This window comes from Phalangium opilio, unplaced genomic scaffold, assembly GCF_054372755.1.
Source record: "Phalangium opilio isolate 3A_F unplaced genomic scaffold, DU_Popi_V2 ptg000113l_1, whole genome shotgun sequence".
Taxonomy (NCBI): domain Eukaryota; kingdom Metazoa; phylum Arthropoda; class Arachnida; order Opiliones; family Phalangiidae; genus Phalangium; species Phalangium opilio.
In genome coordinates, this window is record NW_028324209.1 from 7776614 (window position 1) to 7793611 (window position 16998).

The 16998-nt window shown below is 35.7% G+C and overlaps 1 protein-coding gene across 2 annotated transcripts; it reads right to left on the reverse strand.

Annotated features, from left to right (window-relative positions):
• Positions 1 to 175: 175 nt before the first annotated feature.
• Positions 176 to 16642, reverse strand: Cdc14 (cell division cycle protein 14). Of its 2 annotated transcripts, XM_089852880.1 has the most exons (14): positions 16036 to 16642; positions 15847 to 15940; positions 15694 to 15769; positions 10931 to 11023; positions 8506 to 8591; positions 8113 to 8179; positions 7960 to 8022; positions 7797 to 7884; positions 7112 to 7481; positions 6764 to 7046; positions 6512 to 6675; positions 6182 to 6424; positions 4783 to 5100; positions 176 to 1737 (listed from the first exon to the last, which is right to left on the reverse strand). In XM_089852880.1, exons 1-14 carry the CDS (start codon positions 16100 to 16102, stop codon positions 1665 to 1667), a joined length of 2085 nt encoding a protein of 694 aa, XP_089709006.1. In that variant the 5' UTR covers positions 16103 to 16642; the 3' UTR covers positions 176 to 1664. The 2 variants fall into 2 exon arrangements, with proteins under 2 accessions (XP_089709006.1, XP_089709007.1); XM_089852881.1 differs by lacking the exon at positions 4783 to 5100 and having other exon boundaries at positions 16036 to 16630.
• Between the last annotated feature and the right edge of the window lie 356 nt (positions 16643 to 16998).

Here is a 16998-nt window from a genome sequence, read left to right on the forward strand (position 1 = left end):
GGATATTTTTAGATGTTTTAAGTTACATCTAATATCCCTAGTTGGGAGGGGACTATCTACCAACTTATTTACCTGAATGATGAACGATATCTCTTTATTGATAAGCGACTGCAGGCGGAGGGATAAATCAATTCAAAATTTAGGGAGATTATTTGAAAATAAATGAAGGGCTAAATTCGGATTGAAGATTTCTTTAATGGCAAATATGGCACTGCATATTATCTTTAAAATTCAACGGATCTTACATAACTACGCATCCACACGGGATATACATTATTCCAAGGCATAAATAGACCATTTTTCCCATCATAAGTTTAGACAGGGAGAAAGTATAAGAAGGGGAGACTCGGAGCCAGATAAAATGCACCTAGCCCTCTCCTTTGCTAATCGCGCTACGCGGCAGCACTTGCGAGAGGTACACTGGGAGAGTTACGGCATGGACGAACCAATACTGTTCGTCCATGGTTACCGCTACCACGGCCCTGACGTCAAGAGGGCTGTACATTCTCGCACATGCATTCAAGCCTCCTTGCTCTAGTCTCTATACTTTTGAATATTCCTAGCTTCCAACAACGATCACGTGACGCGCGCCTATACCAACGGCTGGCGCGTCGAAGTTGCGCGCCACTGTATGCGGTTTCTGCCTCTTTTTTCTTAAACCCCCCCCCTTTCCAGAACGAGTCTCTCCTCTTTTACATCCTCCTTGGTTTTAGGGGTTTCTTTAAAACTTCATCATTACCAACCTGTTACTGTAATAAATTGGTTAATGTCTTTCTATGGTTAAGTTCCTTAAAACTAAACAAACACCGAGATGAGAATAATTTTCTGATATGTTAAAGTTTTTCTATGGTACAAAATAACAAAAAAAAAGAGGATTAGACATTTTTAAATCAGTTTATAAACACCGTTTTTAACTCTAGATAGGCGGTTAAATTAAAAAAAAAAAAAAAGGCCCTATAATGTATTCCATTATAAGAGCGATGCAAAACATACTTTATAAACCATAATAAAAAAATAATTATTTGTTTTGTTTTTTTTTTGTAGAAATATTATAGCTTAGTGGGTGCAAAATAAAATTCACCATAATTAATGTTTTAAAACCAAAAAACTTAAAACCCATATTAATTAATAGAACACGACCGGCCATAACCCCCCCAATAATTTTTATTTTTTGTAAAAGAACACATTTTGCTAATATTAATAAATTAGCAGCAAAAATTTAAGTGGTCCTATAACTTCCTTCAAAGAAGTCATTTCTGAATAAAGACAACAACAACAACAACAAAAAAATAATTACCGGTGAAATGTTAATTTGGATAAGCGTAATTTTAACGCTTAAAAATGTTTGTCATGGATCTCTAGGTTAAGTTAAATTTAAAAGTATATATATATATATATATAGTGGCAGGGGAATTTGGTCGTGTTATATAATAATTTTTAAAGAGTTATTGAGAATGTAAAAATTGATGAAATTTCTTCCGAAGTTGAAGACGTCGTGTTCGACGTGTAGTAGCTATTGGTACGACTGATTTGAAACTGGATGCCAAATTGGATTTTACACACCTACCACGACAATAGGAGTGAGACGGAGAACGTGTACTGTTGCTGCGTGAAACGAGCGCTTTTTTGGCCGAACGTAACCGCATTGATGAAGGCGCCTTTTGTCATCTCGGCATAGGATTCCTGTTTCTATTTGAACCAGGAGTCGCGCTGCCGCCACCACCACTTTTCAAATTTCTGAAATTTTAAATTAAGCTTCTTCTATAACACTTTGCGGTTAGCGGAAGTTTATAAGCTATGTTCCATTAAGTACGACACTTCCTATAGGGAGCTAACAGTTGTGACGTCATATCCAAGGTTAAACGTCACGAGTCTGCCTTTAGCAATGGGCGGCCATGACAGTTACCATTTTTTCTTTATGGGAAAACAGTATGGGTGACGTCACACCGGCGCTTCTGACAGCACTCTATAGGGAGCTAACAGTTCTGACCCTGAAACGTCACACCCTTCTATCTCTTACTGGAGTTTCATCCCCTCTAACGGTTGGAAAGAGTATTCTACGCGCAAAAATTCCAACCAGAGAGGGGCTGCGTGACGTCAGACTATCTCTTCCCCCTAGCCAGTTGTTAGCTCCCTATACTTCGTAATGCTGGAGACTTACAGCTCGAGAACGACGCGAGAATTGACTACAGTCCATCTTCCTATTTAATCTGTACTAAGCCATCAACAGCGCCTCACGATAATCTATAACCTACGTCACTTCATGACAAGCTTTCAGTAACAAGTGACAAACTTATCGAACATATCTTATGAAGTATGAAGCGATTGTTTTGCGGCAGAAAGTTTTTTTCTTTTGAAGCAAAATTGAAACAAATAACGGGGATGTCTCTCGAATTAACTTTCCGCCGCCTGTTCTAATGGGCTTTTGTCTGTATTATTATTATTATTTCAACCTAACCCCTAATTAAATTGGCAATCTAGAATTTTAGTGTGAAGATCGAGTTACCTAGTACAGCTTATGACCAGAAAAGAAATCATTACGAATTGTAAAACTACGCATTACACTTCAATTTCATTTAAATCATCAAATCTGAAACAAAATAATCATTTCTAGCTACCACTCTCAAAAAACGCATTGACGAGTTAGTACTATAAAATGCAAATGGTACCGGGTGTGCGGGTAGTGATTTTTCAATTTCGAATCGGGTTCGGGTAATCAAAAATATTGTTTTCAGGCAGGGTTCATACAACTTTTGGAAAACAAATTTCCCTGAGGTTTCCAGGTTTTTCCCCACATACTTCCCTGAATTTTCCAGAGTTACGAGCCTCCAAAGTTTAGTGTAACGCTATTCCTATGGAGGGGGTTGTTTGTTTACGTTTTGCTTAATTACTTGGCCCCTGTTTGTCGTAGCATTACGTTTATAGTATGGTTGGATGGGGGACAAATTGGACTATAACATACTCAAATGACATCCCCCTATCTCTAGTAGAACCAAACTTCTTCACCAAGCTTCTATTCATAATTTTATATTCTCCGTTCCACGCTTAATTTAGTACACTATTTTTACTGTTCTTGAATGTATATGGTCTTTCTTTAGCTTTGATGATTTCTGTTACTTTAGGTTCCGCTTTCTCCTTAACTCTTAGTCTTATGCTTATATCAACACAGAATACTGAAAATGCGTGACACACCTGTGTCACGCTGCGTGATGGGGGGGGAGGGAGGAGTATTTTTACTACCCAAGTACCCAAGTAGTTTCCAATAGTTGGAAAAGTAATTTTCAGGTAAAGGGGGAGGGTACCCGCACACCCTTAGCAAATAGAAATCGGAGAGTGTTAGGTACCGCTGACAATGTAATTCCGTTTGCTTAAAGGGTTTCTGACCATGGGACAAAAGATCTTCCCCATAGAGCTTAGCATAGCGGGTAGGTAAACAAGATGGCCCAAGGGCTGGGCCTTAATAGTAATTTTACACGGCTCACGTGACCCCCCGTATAGTTGACAACTAAAAACATTTCTGAAACACAATCGTGTATCCCTTTAATTTCTAATAACGTCACATTTCAAATAATATTAATGAAACTAAATTGTGCACCCCACTAAAGTATAATTTTTAAAAACCATACGAATCAAATAATGTATTTAAACAAAATCCTGGATCCCCTAAACCAGAAATCACTATGACCGTAAGGCGTCCCCTCTATTTTACGAAACCTAACCTAACCATCCAGCATAATCTCTGATGTATCACGCGCACAAAGTGCAGTAGTGCACGAAAATTATCATCTTGTTTCCCTTCACTCAAAAAAGCCCGCGAGATTTAAACTACCTTTCTTTCCTCTCTCTCCGAGCGGGATGCCCCCTCTCCCATATACACGGCTCACGTGACCCCCCGTATAGTTGATTTCCAATAAATCGTACAACTAAAAACATTTCTGAAACACAATCGTGTATCCCTTTAATTTCTAATAACGTCACATTTCAAATAATATTAATGAAACTAAATTGTGCACCCCACTAAAGTATAATTTTTAAAAACCATACGAATCAAATAATGTATTTAAACAAAATCCTGCATCCCCTAAACCAGAAATCACTATGACCGTAAAGCGTCCCCTCTATTTTACGAAACCTAACCTAACCATCCAGCATAATCTCTGATGTATCACGCGCACAAAGTGCAGTAGTGCACGAAAATTATCATCTTGTTTCCCGCGAGATTTAAACTACCTTTCTTTCCTCTCTCTCCGAGCGGGATGCCCCCTCTCCCTCTTCCCCCTCTCACTAATATACCAGGCAGGCAGTTCTCTCTCTACGCGGAGCTTCGTATCGCCACCGCGTACGCTAGCGATCTCTCTCTCTCATCGTAAGCGTACGTTTCGCGGACGCGACCGGTTTCCCTCTCTCTCTCATCGTAAGCGTTCGTTTCGCGGACGCGTCCGGGACAGGGACAGGGACAGGGACAGGGGTTTTGGTGCCGTTTCTTAAATTTTACCGTAATTAAAATTACGTGTAAAATTAAAAAAGGAGAGGGGTCCGTCAGCCCCTTTAAGCACTCCCGCGAGTTTTCCCAACTATAACGCTGGGCGGCAGTAATTTCTGTTACTTCTATTTACCATTGTTACGTACCATCAAATAGCATTTTTGTATTGTAACTAACGAACTCATACTAAAACTGTCACTAAGATTCACACTGGCAAGCCTGATAAGTAAATAGCATTCCACGCGACAATCATAAACAATCTTATAATAACGTACTCGCTTTGTCTTAGTTTTACTTACAGAGAAGGTGCGCTATTTTGTCGAACGAGTTGTCCATCGGAAGGAAACTCAAAAAGATGAAGACGCAAAGGCGAAACGGAACGGAGAGCGGTATGATTGATGTTAAGCGGCGGAGGAGGAGGAGGAGCGGGAGAAGGCGGGGGTTCGGGAGATTCCGGAGAATCTTTGACGGAAGGAGATGAACGAGGAGGAACGGATCTTAATAGGTAAGGAATATTTCTGAGTTGCCTAAAAGGGCGAGAGGCTTGCGCCCATGTTCCCGAGGGAACGCGAGTCACTTTGTTCGGTAGAGTTACTGGCACAAGATGACGCCACGACCTTCCGTATTTGTTAGTTTTTTTTGTTTGTTTGTTTTTAACGATGATGCGCAGGCAGGCCAAAGAAGAAAAGATTGAACACCACATAAACCACAGGCAATAGAATGTAAAAAAGACAAGTTAAGGCACAAAGAATTGTCAGTTAAAAAATTAATGGAAAAACCAGGGGAAGGGAATTTGCATTAGCCTAAACATGTCATGTTATAGAAAAATACGGAGGCCCTAATTTTACATGCTATCACTTACCATTCAATCACTTTCACCTAACATGCGCCATTCAATTAATAAATGGATGAAAAATTTCTAACCTGGTACTATCCTTTAAATAATTACAAATAAACCTATGCGAAGGAGCGGGGCCGCCATCAAAGGCTATTTCAATCGCGATAAGAAGCAACACTAGACGTTAACAACACGTGGGAGGCTTACCAACTCGCACTGCCTCTTGCGGTGCTACTGGGCGCGAGGGTATTTACCTCTGACAACGGACCCGCCCCTATGAGGTTTGCTTCTCTTATAGCATTAATGGACTCGTCTATACCAGCGTGGGAAATAAGGCGGTGGCACAGGGCAAATGACCAGTTTAAAAATTGCCTGGACCAGTTTAAAAATTAAATCGGAGGGGGGTCAGTGGTCCACAGGACCACTAAGAAAATTCAAGGGTTTCCAGAGTCCAGACATTAGCTAATATATTTTAATTATCCACTTCTTCAATTTAGCAGAAGACGCGCCCTGGTCAGTGGTCATGGACCAGTTTATTTATTCCAGGCCAGAGGGGTCGCTGGCCCAATGGCCAGTTTAAAAAAAAATCCTTATTTCCCACCCTGGTCTATACTAATAAAACTGGGATATAATAGAACAAACGGAGGTCTAGAGTCACCAAACAACACCGCCTAAACATCAAACACACTAAGAAAATTTAGACTATTCAACATAACTTCTCACTTTCAATATGTCTTATAATAATGTCTTGTAATAAGTGGATTTATCTTAAAACTGAAACGCAGTGTCTTTGAAATTCGTATATATCTCTATATGCTTAATAATTACCCCTTAAGCCTAAAAAAAAAAAAGTCACTAACCTTTTTGATGACGGTGTGTTACTGGAAAGACGAGCGGATCTACGAGGACTCGACGGCGTAGTTTTTCCAGAAGGAGAAGATGTAGCGTTTGTACTTGAATTCCCACTTGACCCGCTTAACGTTACGCGAACCGATTTCAGTGGGGACATGTAGGACGGCTGCGGTGAAGAAGATAATGATGCGGTTGGCAAAACTCTGAAAGGTTGAGATGATGCCCGTCGATGCGGCCTAATGTCCTCGGGACTAAGTAGAAAAAAATTAACACAAGTCCGTAAGATATCTTATAAACTTATATTAACAATAAGTATAACAGAACGAAAATAAACTAACCCAATAGCTCCCAATGTCGCTGATCTTGGATGTCTTCTTAACGCTTTAATGCGGTTCAATTGGTCACCCTGAGTCATACTTCCTTCTTCCTCCTCCTTTGTGCTATTATTATTATTGTTGTTGTTATTGTTACTGGCATTCAAGGCCTCTTCATCGTCTTTGGGCTATTAAAGAAATTAATTCTAGTATCGCTCGTCTCTCGCTTTCCACGGACCCGCAGACCATTACTTCAAATCTATACAGTGGCCTCACCTTTTGATCCAATTCCTCGGAAGTTTCTTTTTGTTTCGTTTCACGAATTTGCGCGTCATTAGCATTATTAGCGTTAGCCTCGCAACTTTTGCCTTTTCCCGAATGCTGCTTCTTGTTCTTGACAAAAACATCGTCATCCGATATTTTCTTACTGGCCAATTCTTTGGAAATAGCGGTGTCAACATCGGAAATATCGTTGTCTTTGATGCTATTGTTATTATTGTTTGAGTTTGATTTTTCTGTGCTGTAGATATAGCCTTGAAGCCAAAGGTAGCTTTCTTTCCTAATATTATTAAAGTAGATGAAATCTTTACAATCCATGGCGTTACGCGAGACCAATAGTCTTACTCGTGAAGCCAGTGTTGTTGATGTCCGATGATGGAGCCTGGACGGCTTATGCGAATCCAAGCTATAGCTTCGGCGGCGGTAAACCGGTAATGCTTCATTATGTAACAGGCAATTAGGGTACCGGTCCTTCCGAGACCAGCTTTGCAATGGACAGCCAGGGCACCTTTGGCGCTTTCCGATATTTGCAAAAATTGTCTCATGATCGCGTCACTGGGCGTACTACCATCGACAAAGAATAAGTCCTTGTGATCAAAACCCGCTTCGATAAATTTTTGAGCATCATAGACTTTTTTGTTGAGCCTGATGATGGTAGTCACGTTGTGCTTTCGAAAATATTCGAAATAACTTTCGGGATCGTGTAAAGGGTAGCCTATAAACAACGTTCCTTAGAAAATACTTCTTCACGCTACCATAAGTTTATAAGATATGTCACACAAGTTTGTCACTGATTAATGAGAGCTTGTCATGAAGTGACGTAGGTGAACGTCATAGGTTATCGTAAAACAACGCCTGGTAAGGCGCTGTCGAAGGATTAGTACAGACTAAGTAGGAAGATGGACTATGTAGTCAATTCTCGCTTGTCGTTCTAGAACTAGCTCTCAGTAAGTCTCTTGCATTACGAAGTATAGTTATGGAACATATCTTATAAACTTATAACGTTACTAAGTTCTAAATCATATCAAACCATTTTCAATTCGGCTTCTCTGATGTGGGCCACAAAAAGCAATGAATTTACCGGGGACAATCCAATTTAAATCACCGTTTTCAACTCTCTTAATTCAACAAATAAAGAACAAAATGTTCATCGTAAAGTTCTTTTTCACAAAATGAACGACTATGAAATCTACCTCGTAAAATTCGTATTCCTCGACATCAAAATTCTCAAAATCTAATAACTTATTTTGACAAGCCTTTATTAAAAAAAAAATAAACAGAAATCCGGCGTATAATTATGACGTCGGAACTTTATTTACTTAAAATCGAGACCAAAAATTCCTTACTTTATGAACAGCGCATAAACATTTGTACAAACTAAGCTGAAAAGTGCTGGCCCCAAAAGATGCATCCCTATTAAAGAAGTTTTACGCTATAATTCATGAAACTACAATTTTTAAAACGCGTACAACCCCTAATATAGCGCAATACAGTGCGATTTGATTTATTGAAAGACAACAGACGCGAGAATTGGGACATAGTTTCAATAAAAAACAAACAATACTAAGCCTCAATAATGCCATTGTTTAAAAAAATCTAGGTACTTTAATTCAATTTATAAAATAATAAATTAAAAATCGCCCCAAATTTAAACCTTTTGCAGGAAGTTTAAGTGCAAATAATTCTTTATTGAATTAAATAAATAAATAAATAAATAAATAAATAAATAAATAGCGAACCTGTATGTTAAATAAGGAGGGGCACTTCTGTCAGAAATACCCAAAATTTGTTTCACTTCTTCTGGTGTCTTTTTTAGATAAATTATCTGAAAAAAATTATGTTCATATTCAGCGTTACCCCTTTTATATCTAATCAACAATATTAACTTTCACTTTATTTTTTTCTTAAATCATCAAAAAATATTACTCGTCGACAAATATATATATTTTTTAATTTTAATACACTAAGCTTAAATTAAGAGACTTTAATAAAATTAATACAAATAAATCAAAAGTAGAACGCATATGACTTATATGAAACTCTCACTAATTATTATTAATTTCATAATAAATAAATGACAACTCTACAAAAATTAAAATTGTGAATTTAGCTGTTAATAAAAGTAGGCAAAAAAAATCGTAATAAATTTAAAAATTCAGTAATTTAAATTCGATATTCAGGTATATATAAAAAATATTTGTATAATTCGCACCTGCTTCAAAATTTTAAAGGAGAAAAAAATAATGGTCCCTACAAGGCCATATTTGCACGAAAAACAACTTTAAAGTGAGTTCAACTACATAATAACATAAGTCCACAAGATTATGTTCCATAAGTTTGTCACTGATAACTGAGAGTTTGTCATGAAGTGACGTAGGTCATAGATTATCGTAAAGCAACGCCTGGTGAGGCGCTGTCAAAGGTTTAGTACAGAATAAATAGTAAGATGAACTGCAAAACACCGTGTAGTCAATTCTCGCTTGTCGTTCTCGAACTAGCTCTCAGTAAGTCTCTAGCATTACGAATTAGTGTCTTACTTATGGAACATATCTTATAAACTTATGGTAATAACCATTAAAATGGGTGAAAATCAATCGCCATAGATGGTAGATGACTAGGATAGCTAGCGATAATTTATCACAAGAAAAGGTCAACCCCGCCTACAATATAAATACATCGAACTAATTAAAGACCAGAATAGTGCGCTACAAATAATTATTTCCAGTACTAAAAACTTATATTCATTTTTGTACGTAATAGAAAATAAGAAAGGCCACGCGTTAATAATGAATTTTATCTATTTTTAAGATCAGGTTAATCATACGAAGGAACCAAAAGAAGGTTTAAAATAATCCCAAAACCCACGTGACTACTGAAAAGCACGATTTGTTACGTCATAGTACTGGGCGCCCACGACCTTACGCAAAAATAAAATCAAGGTCATTAGTTATACAGAAGGAGAAAAAAAATTTGTCTGAAGCATGAGATTCAACCCTTTTTTTTAAAAAAACGAATTTCGTCACTAGACTTTGTAAAGATAAGCAAAAACTGTAGTTATAAAATCCACTACTATTAATTGACCTTATTTGTCAGTAAATACATTTTGATTAAAAAAGGGACTTATGTCTCTGGACTGGTTATTTGTGGATGGAAACAAGAATACATACAGCTAATTGGAATAATTGCGTTACATCCATTTTCACTCAACGTATCTAGGCGGATTTTATGGGAAAAGCTTGACTAATCATTATCTATGACGAATTTTACTTCGCGAATAATAATCTGACCCCGCATTACTTCCAACCAATAAAATCACAGTAAGAAATACGCCAGAATTATGACGCGTGACGGATATAGTTCTCAAGCCCATCCCACAAAACCCGCATAGAAATAAACATGGGAGATATGGGGCCGCAATTATTCCAATTAACTGTATGTATTCCTGGTGGAATAGCTTCCATTCTGAGTAAAGGGTCACTAAACTGGACCCAAGCGGTAAAAGATATTTCTATTGTTAACCCATTTGTGGCATGTGGCATGAATTGGTATTACCAGAAGGGGATAATGGAAGAGAAGTATTATATACTTCTGGTATTACTAAGACAGTGAATTTCTTAGTAGGCCTACTTTTACTTGAAATTAAACAAAAACAACCGCAACAAAAATAGTTAGTCAACAGTTGGCTAATGGGTTAACACTGACTCTGCGTATTTTGATAGAAAAACGGAAATATGCGGTTGTGAAATAATAAATCTGAAAATACTGTCGGCAATGAAATGAAACTTGGCTTTAAAACCGCGTGATGAACAAATTTCTTCAACGTTTTTTAATAATATGTGGGCTGTAAAAGTTAAATCAAGTTCGCCTCTGCACTTAGACCCAATTAAAGAAGGAAAAAGCAAGAACCCAAAAACCTTCATGAATTTTGTTATAGTCTATAACAAGCTAAATTATTGTTACTTGGTTTAGTTAAGTTTTGTTTCTTCTTCTAAAGAGCAGTGCCACTGCCTTACAACAATAATATCCGCGTATTACAAAAGGCTAAACTTTTGATCATGAATGACAGATATTAGGGGGAGGGGAAGGGGGAATGTCCCTATGACCATAATGAGCTCAATCTGAAAGAACAGCGGACATATTTTTTTTAAAAAAAAGTATACTCACGGCGTAGGCGCCTATAAGAAATGCAGCGTTAACCCTTTTCTTACTGTCAGTGCTGGTGTAATGAACAAACGCTTTCTTGGAATACATTTGCATCTGTAATTTAATAATATTATAAACCGTTAAATTTTAAGTTCGTTTATATTTAGAACCCAAAAATATGCTTTTAAGAAAATGGCAATCCATTTTCTTGGAAAATAGTTGCCAACAAATTTGATTTTAATATTTTTCTAGTTATTTTGTAAAAAATAAAAATAAAAAAATTGTATGTCACCATGAGTATAAGTTCATTAGATATGTTCCATAAGTTTGTCACTGGTTACTGAGACCTTGTCATGAGGTGACGTAGGTGAAACGTCATAGATTCTCATAAATCCGCGCCTGGTAAGGCGCTGTCAAAGGCTTAGTACAGACTAAATAGAAAGATGGACTGCGAAACAGAGTGTAGTCAATTCTCGCGTCGTTCTCCCTTGAACTAGCTCTCAGTAAGTATTTAGCATAATGAAGTATAAGAAGTGTCATACTTATGGAACATATCTTATAGACTTATGGAACATATCTTATAGACTTATGGAACATATCTTATAGACTTATGGAACATATCTTATAGACTTATGGAACAAATCTTATAGACTTATGGAACAAATCTTATAGACTTATGGAGCATATCTTATAGACTTATGGAACATATCTTATAGGCTATTTATTAATGTTCATGCTGGTCTATTCTCATTGTAAATATCATAATGTATCTAGTACTTAACATTCTCACTTCAAAATTTTCCTTTTTTTCTTTTAAAACATTGTGTTGTAATATTTAAACTTTATGCTGTACTATTAAGCTTGCGAGCCATTTTAAATGGCTCCTCCCTGATCTAAAAGGGATCTTTGTAAAGAGAGCGAATAAAGCATTCATTCATTCATTCATTCAGACTTATGGAACATATCTTATAGACTTATGGAGCATATCTTATAGACTTATGGTGCAATTTTACGATTTAAATGAGACTTGCCCTTTAACGAACATTACGTCACTCTCACTTAAAAATTGTTTAATAAAAATTAAATAAAACTTGAACGGGAAACGTGACTGAATATCAATAGTTCAGAATGTATTCTTAAGGATAAATTTATACCAAAAACCTTCAGTAAAATTACTAACAGATATTTTAAAATGCACGCTGATTTATGCAAGGCAATAAAGATTTTGAATAGAGTATTTGACTAGATTGTGAATACCCAGATTTGGGGGGGGGGGTCGCGGGAAGGGGATGACACTGAGGTATGACAATCATTGTTGTCATATATACGACCTTTTAACCCTTTCAGGATATAAAACAGCATACTCATTTGAAAGTTTCATGGCCAATCTTTTGCATAAAACCTATATATATATATAGAATAGGTGAAGCTATGTCGTGATTTTTTTTAATATCCGACACGTAGATGAATCTAATTCCGCTATGAAACAATACTCGTCACGCGATACGATCTTGATTTAACGCCCTTTTTTTTTTTAAGAATGAAGACAAAAGAAATTTTAAAAACTGTCCCACTATAACAGGCTTGATTTTTTTTAAATAGACAATATAATGAATGCCCTTGAACACGTAATTTATAATAATGAATGGGGGGTTTCGCCACTTTCACTAACAGATTTTTAAATATAAGCTAGGATGACACAGTAACATATAAATTTCTTTTTCCGTTATTGTAAATAATTGTACAGGCAATACAATTATTTTTACTAAAACAAACCTAAAATTAAAATTTAAAAGCGGTTATTTTTTTATGTAGTTCATCATAAGTTTATAAGATATGTTTTATAAGTATGACACTACCTATACAAGTTCGTAATGCTAGAGACTTACTGAGAGCTAGTTCGAGAACGACAAGAGAGAATTGACTACACGCGGTTTTGGAGTCCATCTTCCTATAGAGTAATTTCCTTCCCATATACAGCAACGTCATAACCCTCTATCTCTTACCTTAGTGATATCCCCCCTCCCCTTCCCTTCCGGGGGGCAAATAGTATTCTCTAGTACAAAGTTGCCCCTAACGTAGGGGATACACAGTTCACTCCCCTTCTCAACCGAAATTACTCTATAGTGTGTTACCACGAACTTTGTAGTGACGTCACATGCTCTTATCTCTTACCTTATTTTCAGGCGACCATATTGGCAGTCGCGAGACGTCGTCAGCTTGGGCAATACAAATTCGGGACCCAATATTGACGTCACAGTTTTTCCCCCCTAGCTTCGTGGTAGCACACTATACAGAGTTTACAGGCATGGAGGATTCCTACCATTAACACAAGGAGATCAAGCAACTTAGAGTGTAAAATCGTCCGCTATTTTACACTCTAAGTTGCCTGGTCTCCTTGTGTAAATGGTATGAATCCTCCTTGCGTGTAAACTATGTATTTAGTGACTATGTATTTAGTGTACTAAGCCTTTGTCAGCGCCTCACCATGCGTTACTTTACAAGAAGCTATGACGTTACACCTACGTCACTTCGTGACAAGCTCCAGTTTGTAATCAGTGACTATGACGTTACACCTACGTCACTTCGTGACAAGCTCCAGTTTGTAACCAGTGAAAAACTTATGGAAGATATCTCATGAACTTATGGCTAATATATAAGCCCAATTATTTAATATGAAAAAAAAAAATTGCGTCTGTCATTTGACAGGAAAATTAACTCGTTATTGTAGATAATGAATGCATTCTTGTTTTAAATTTACTCGCATTACCCTACTTCCTCAAGAAATAAAAAAATTCTTTCTCAAAATGACCTTTGGCTATAGAATTACGAGCATGTACGTACGCTATGCACCTTAAACCAAGAAGTCCACCGTCTAATTTCTTTTTTTTATAATAGTTATGTCTTACGCTGGTGCTCGGTAATTGAAAACTTATTTCCTTCTTTCATTTTAAAGAATACTGACCATTCGCTATTAGAAATTGAGATCAAAATGCTTCCTTTTAACATAATGGGTTGTAGGAAAGCACCTGATGTCGAATTTTATATTGTTTAAATTGAACAATGGCTCGATTATACCTTTGAAAGAGAAAAAAACTACCAAACTAACCTAGAGTTAAACGTTGATAAAAGATCTATTAGGCCTAAGCAGGAAATTTATAAATTATAAAATTAAATTGTTCAAATTGGTGTATCAAAATTCTCTTCTCAAGGTCAAACCTTATGACAGGTGCTTAGTGCTTACGTAAATAAACTAACAAATTATCAATACTGGTTTCTAAGGAATATGTAAATAACTAAATATTGAAGAATTTTATTTTTAAAAATAGATTTAATTTTAATAATCGTGAAAATTCTCGTTTCCCTTTAAAGGGAGGGTGAAGTAGATAATCAAGTGATTTTTTATCGATTCTTCTACCAATTTTAAGACCAGTCCGCATAGTGAAACATCCAGGAAATACTTCCGAATGATTTTAAAATTCAAATTAGGTTCAGATTTAAAGGATAATTTTAAACAAGGACTTCCGACCAATGGCGTAAGGCCCTGCCTTTTTGTTAACAAAATTCTCGTGGCACGCTCCGTGTCTCGCGCCACGATTGTCACGTCGCGCGCCTAATTTTATCAAATCTCGTGATAAATTTCATTCGACACGGAGCGTGCCACGAGAATTTTGTTCACAAAAAGGCAGGGCGTTACGCGATTGGTCGGCAGTCCTTGTTTAAAATTATCCTTAAAATCTGAACCTAATTTGATTTTTAAAATCATTCGGAAGTATTTCCTGAATTAGTAGAAGAATCGATAAAAAATCACTTGATTTTCTACTTCACCCTCCCTTTAAAGGGAGTATGAAGTGATAAATTTTGGGTCTTTAAAAAACGCAATTTAAAGACAATATAACTACCAAGTAAATAAACGACATTATCTAGTAACATAGGTAAATGAATATACACAAATGTTACAGTATTTAAATAAGTATAATTTTAATAATCGTGAAAAATTTCGTTTCCCTTTAAAGGGAGTATGAAGTGATAAATTTTGTCTTTAAAAAACGCAATTTAAAGATAATATAACTACCAAGTAAATAAACTACATTACTTAGTAACGTAGGTAAATTAATATACACAAATGTTATAGTATTTAAATAAGTATAATTTTAATAATCGTGAAAATTCTCGTTTCCCTTTAAAGGGAGTATGAAGTGATAAATTTTGGGTCTTTAAAAAACGCAATTTAAAGATAATATAACTACCAAGTAAATAAACGACATTATCTAGTAATTTTATTTTTAAAATGAGTATAATTTTAATAATTGTGAAAAATTCTTGTTTGATCATTGAAGATTCCCCTTTAAAGGGAGAATGAAATTTTTGGTCCTTACACTCCCTTTCAAGACAATATAACTATAACTAACAATTAACTAAATTACCTAGTAACATAGTTAAAGGAGAAAGTAAATGTTCAATAATAGTTTTAGATTAAATAGGTAGAATTTTAATTATCATGAAAAATTCTAGTTTGATCATTCAAGTTTCCCTTTAAAGGGAGTATGAAGAGAAAATTTGAGTCTTATAACTATCTTAAAAGAAAATTTAACTATTTAACGATATCAAACCACCCAATATGTAGTAAAATAATTATAAAGCACAACTGAAAGCGTACGTACATATTGTGTATTATGAAAAATAACACTAAAAACATCAATTTATTCTCATTTTACACTCTAGGAATTTTGTATCATGTGATTTTAACGTGTGACGATAAATGAATAAGAAATGATATTTACCTGAAGCTTCTTGTTTAGTTTAGTACAGTACCGGTAAAGCATAGCCAGGTTTAGTGGCCCAAAATCAGCGTAAAAGCTTTCAGGAAAAAAAAAACTTTGTTAAGTTGGTGATACTAAAACTATATAACACATATTTAAATTATTTATATATACCTTTCATAAACGAGATTATCATCTATGGAGAAATAATGAACTTGATAGTTCGTTTTTGGTCGAGGACTTAATACTGTTGCAAAATATAACCGGTCTGAAAGTAAAAATTAATAATATATCACTTATAGTGGCAGCTACAATTATTTTCGTTAATCCAATAATATTCGTAAACATAAAATTCAGCCTTACCTTTTATAAATTCGGCAAGGTGTACAACCAAGCCAGAGTCGTACGAATCATATATTACATCCATCATTGTAAATCCGAAAAACGAAATAAAAACTTCGGCATACAGTTCAAATAATTTTTGTATACCAATAAATTACCGCGTTTAAAATTTCAATTTTCAAACTGTTTCAAACCGGGTATAAATAAACATTGTTTCCTTATTTACATTTGAATTTTTTCCCAATGGGAACGTTCACGAATCACGTTAGGCTATGAGATGAGAAGCCAAACCGTCCAAACTCCAAACGGCCTGCAATATTAGCAAAGGCTTAAACCCGAAATTTGTCGTAACACGGGTTACACGAACACGGCTTCTTCGACTTTCTGCTCAATCTTGACATCCTCAGAAACAACTAACAGCTTTTTCAATTTTGTTTTCTCTCGTAAAACTTCTCTTATATTTACAATTCTAACTGGGGGAACGTCACGTATTTCATCGACCAACTCTAAAAAGAGGATGGGCCTTTTTCAAGCTCCCACGGCTCTCTACAAAATCTATTTATCCAAAGACAAATTTTGATTATCGTAACGGTTAAATTTTCAAATTAAAAAAGTCGTTGGATGACACACGACAGTAGCGACACCTGGGGGGGTCAACAATTTCATGAATTTATCATACTAGCGCGAAACTGCGAATAATAATTAACAAATTAATAAAAATAGTTACAATATATTTTTGTTTATTACGATTTATAATTGATCGATTATTTAATAATGTACCAAGTTCAAAGATGTGTTTTGATTAAAGGAAAAGTACACATAACAAAACATAACATTATACCTTAAAAGAACGGCCTTTTTCTAAATATAAAAGGAAAATTATTAAAAAATAAATGATCTCTTATTACAAAATAATTAGCATTTAATTTGTCTTAAAAACGAGGGCTACTGTGCCGCCATTGATTTAGAGGAGTCTGCAAAATC

Excerpts from the sequence above, each read along its gene's own strand:
- Cdc14 (XM_089852880.1), bottom strand. The coding sequence starts at position 16,102 with ATGATGGATGTAATATATGATTCGTACGACTCTGGCTTGGTTGTACAC. Across the intron at positions 7,482-7,796 it reads GAGAAGCCGAATTGAAAATG|GCTACCCTTTACACGATCCC; the intron begins GTTTGATATGAT and ends CGTTGTTTATAG. Across the intron at positions 5,101-6,181 it reads AACACACCGTCATCAAAAAG|GTCGTGGCGTCATCTTGTGC; the intron begins GTTAGTGACTTT and ends CAAATACGGAAG.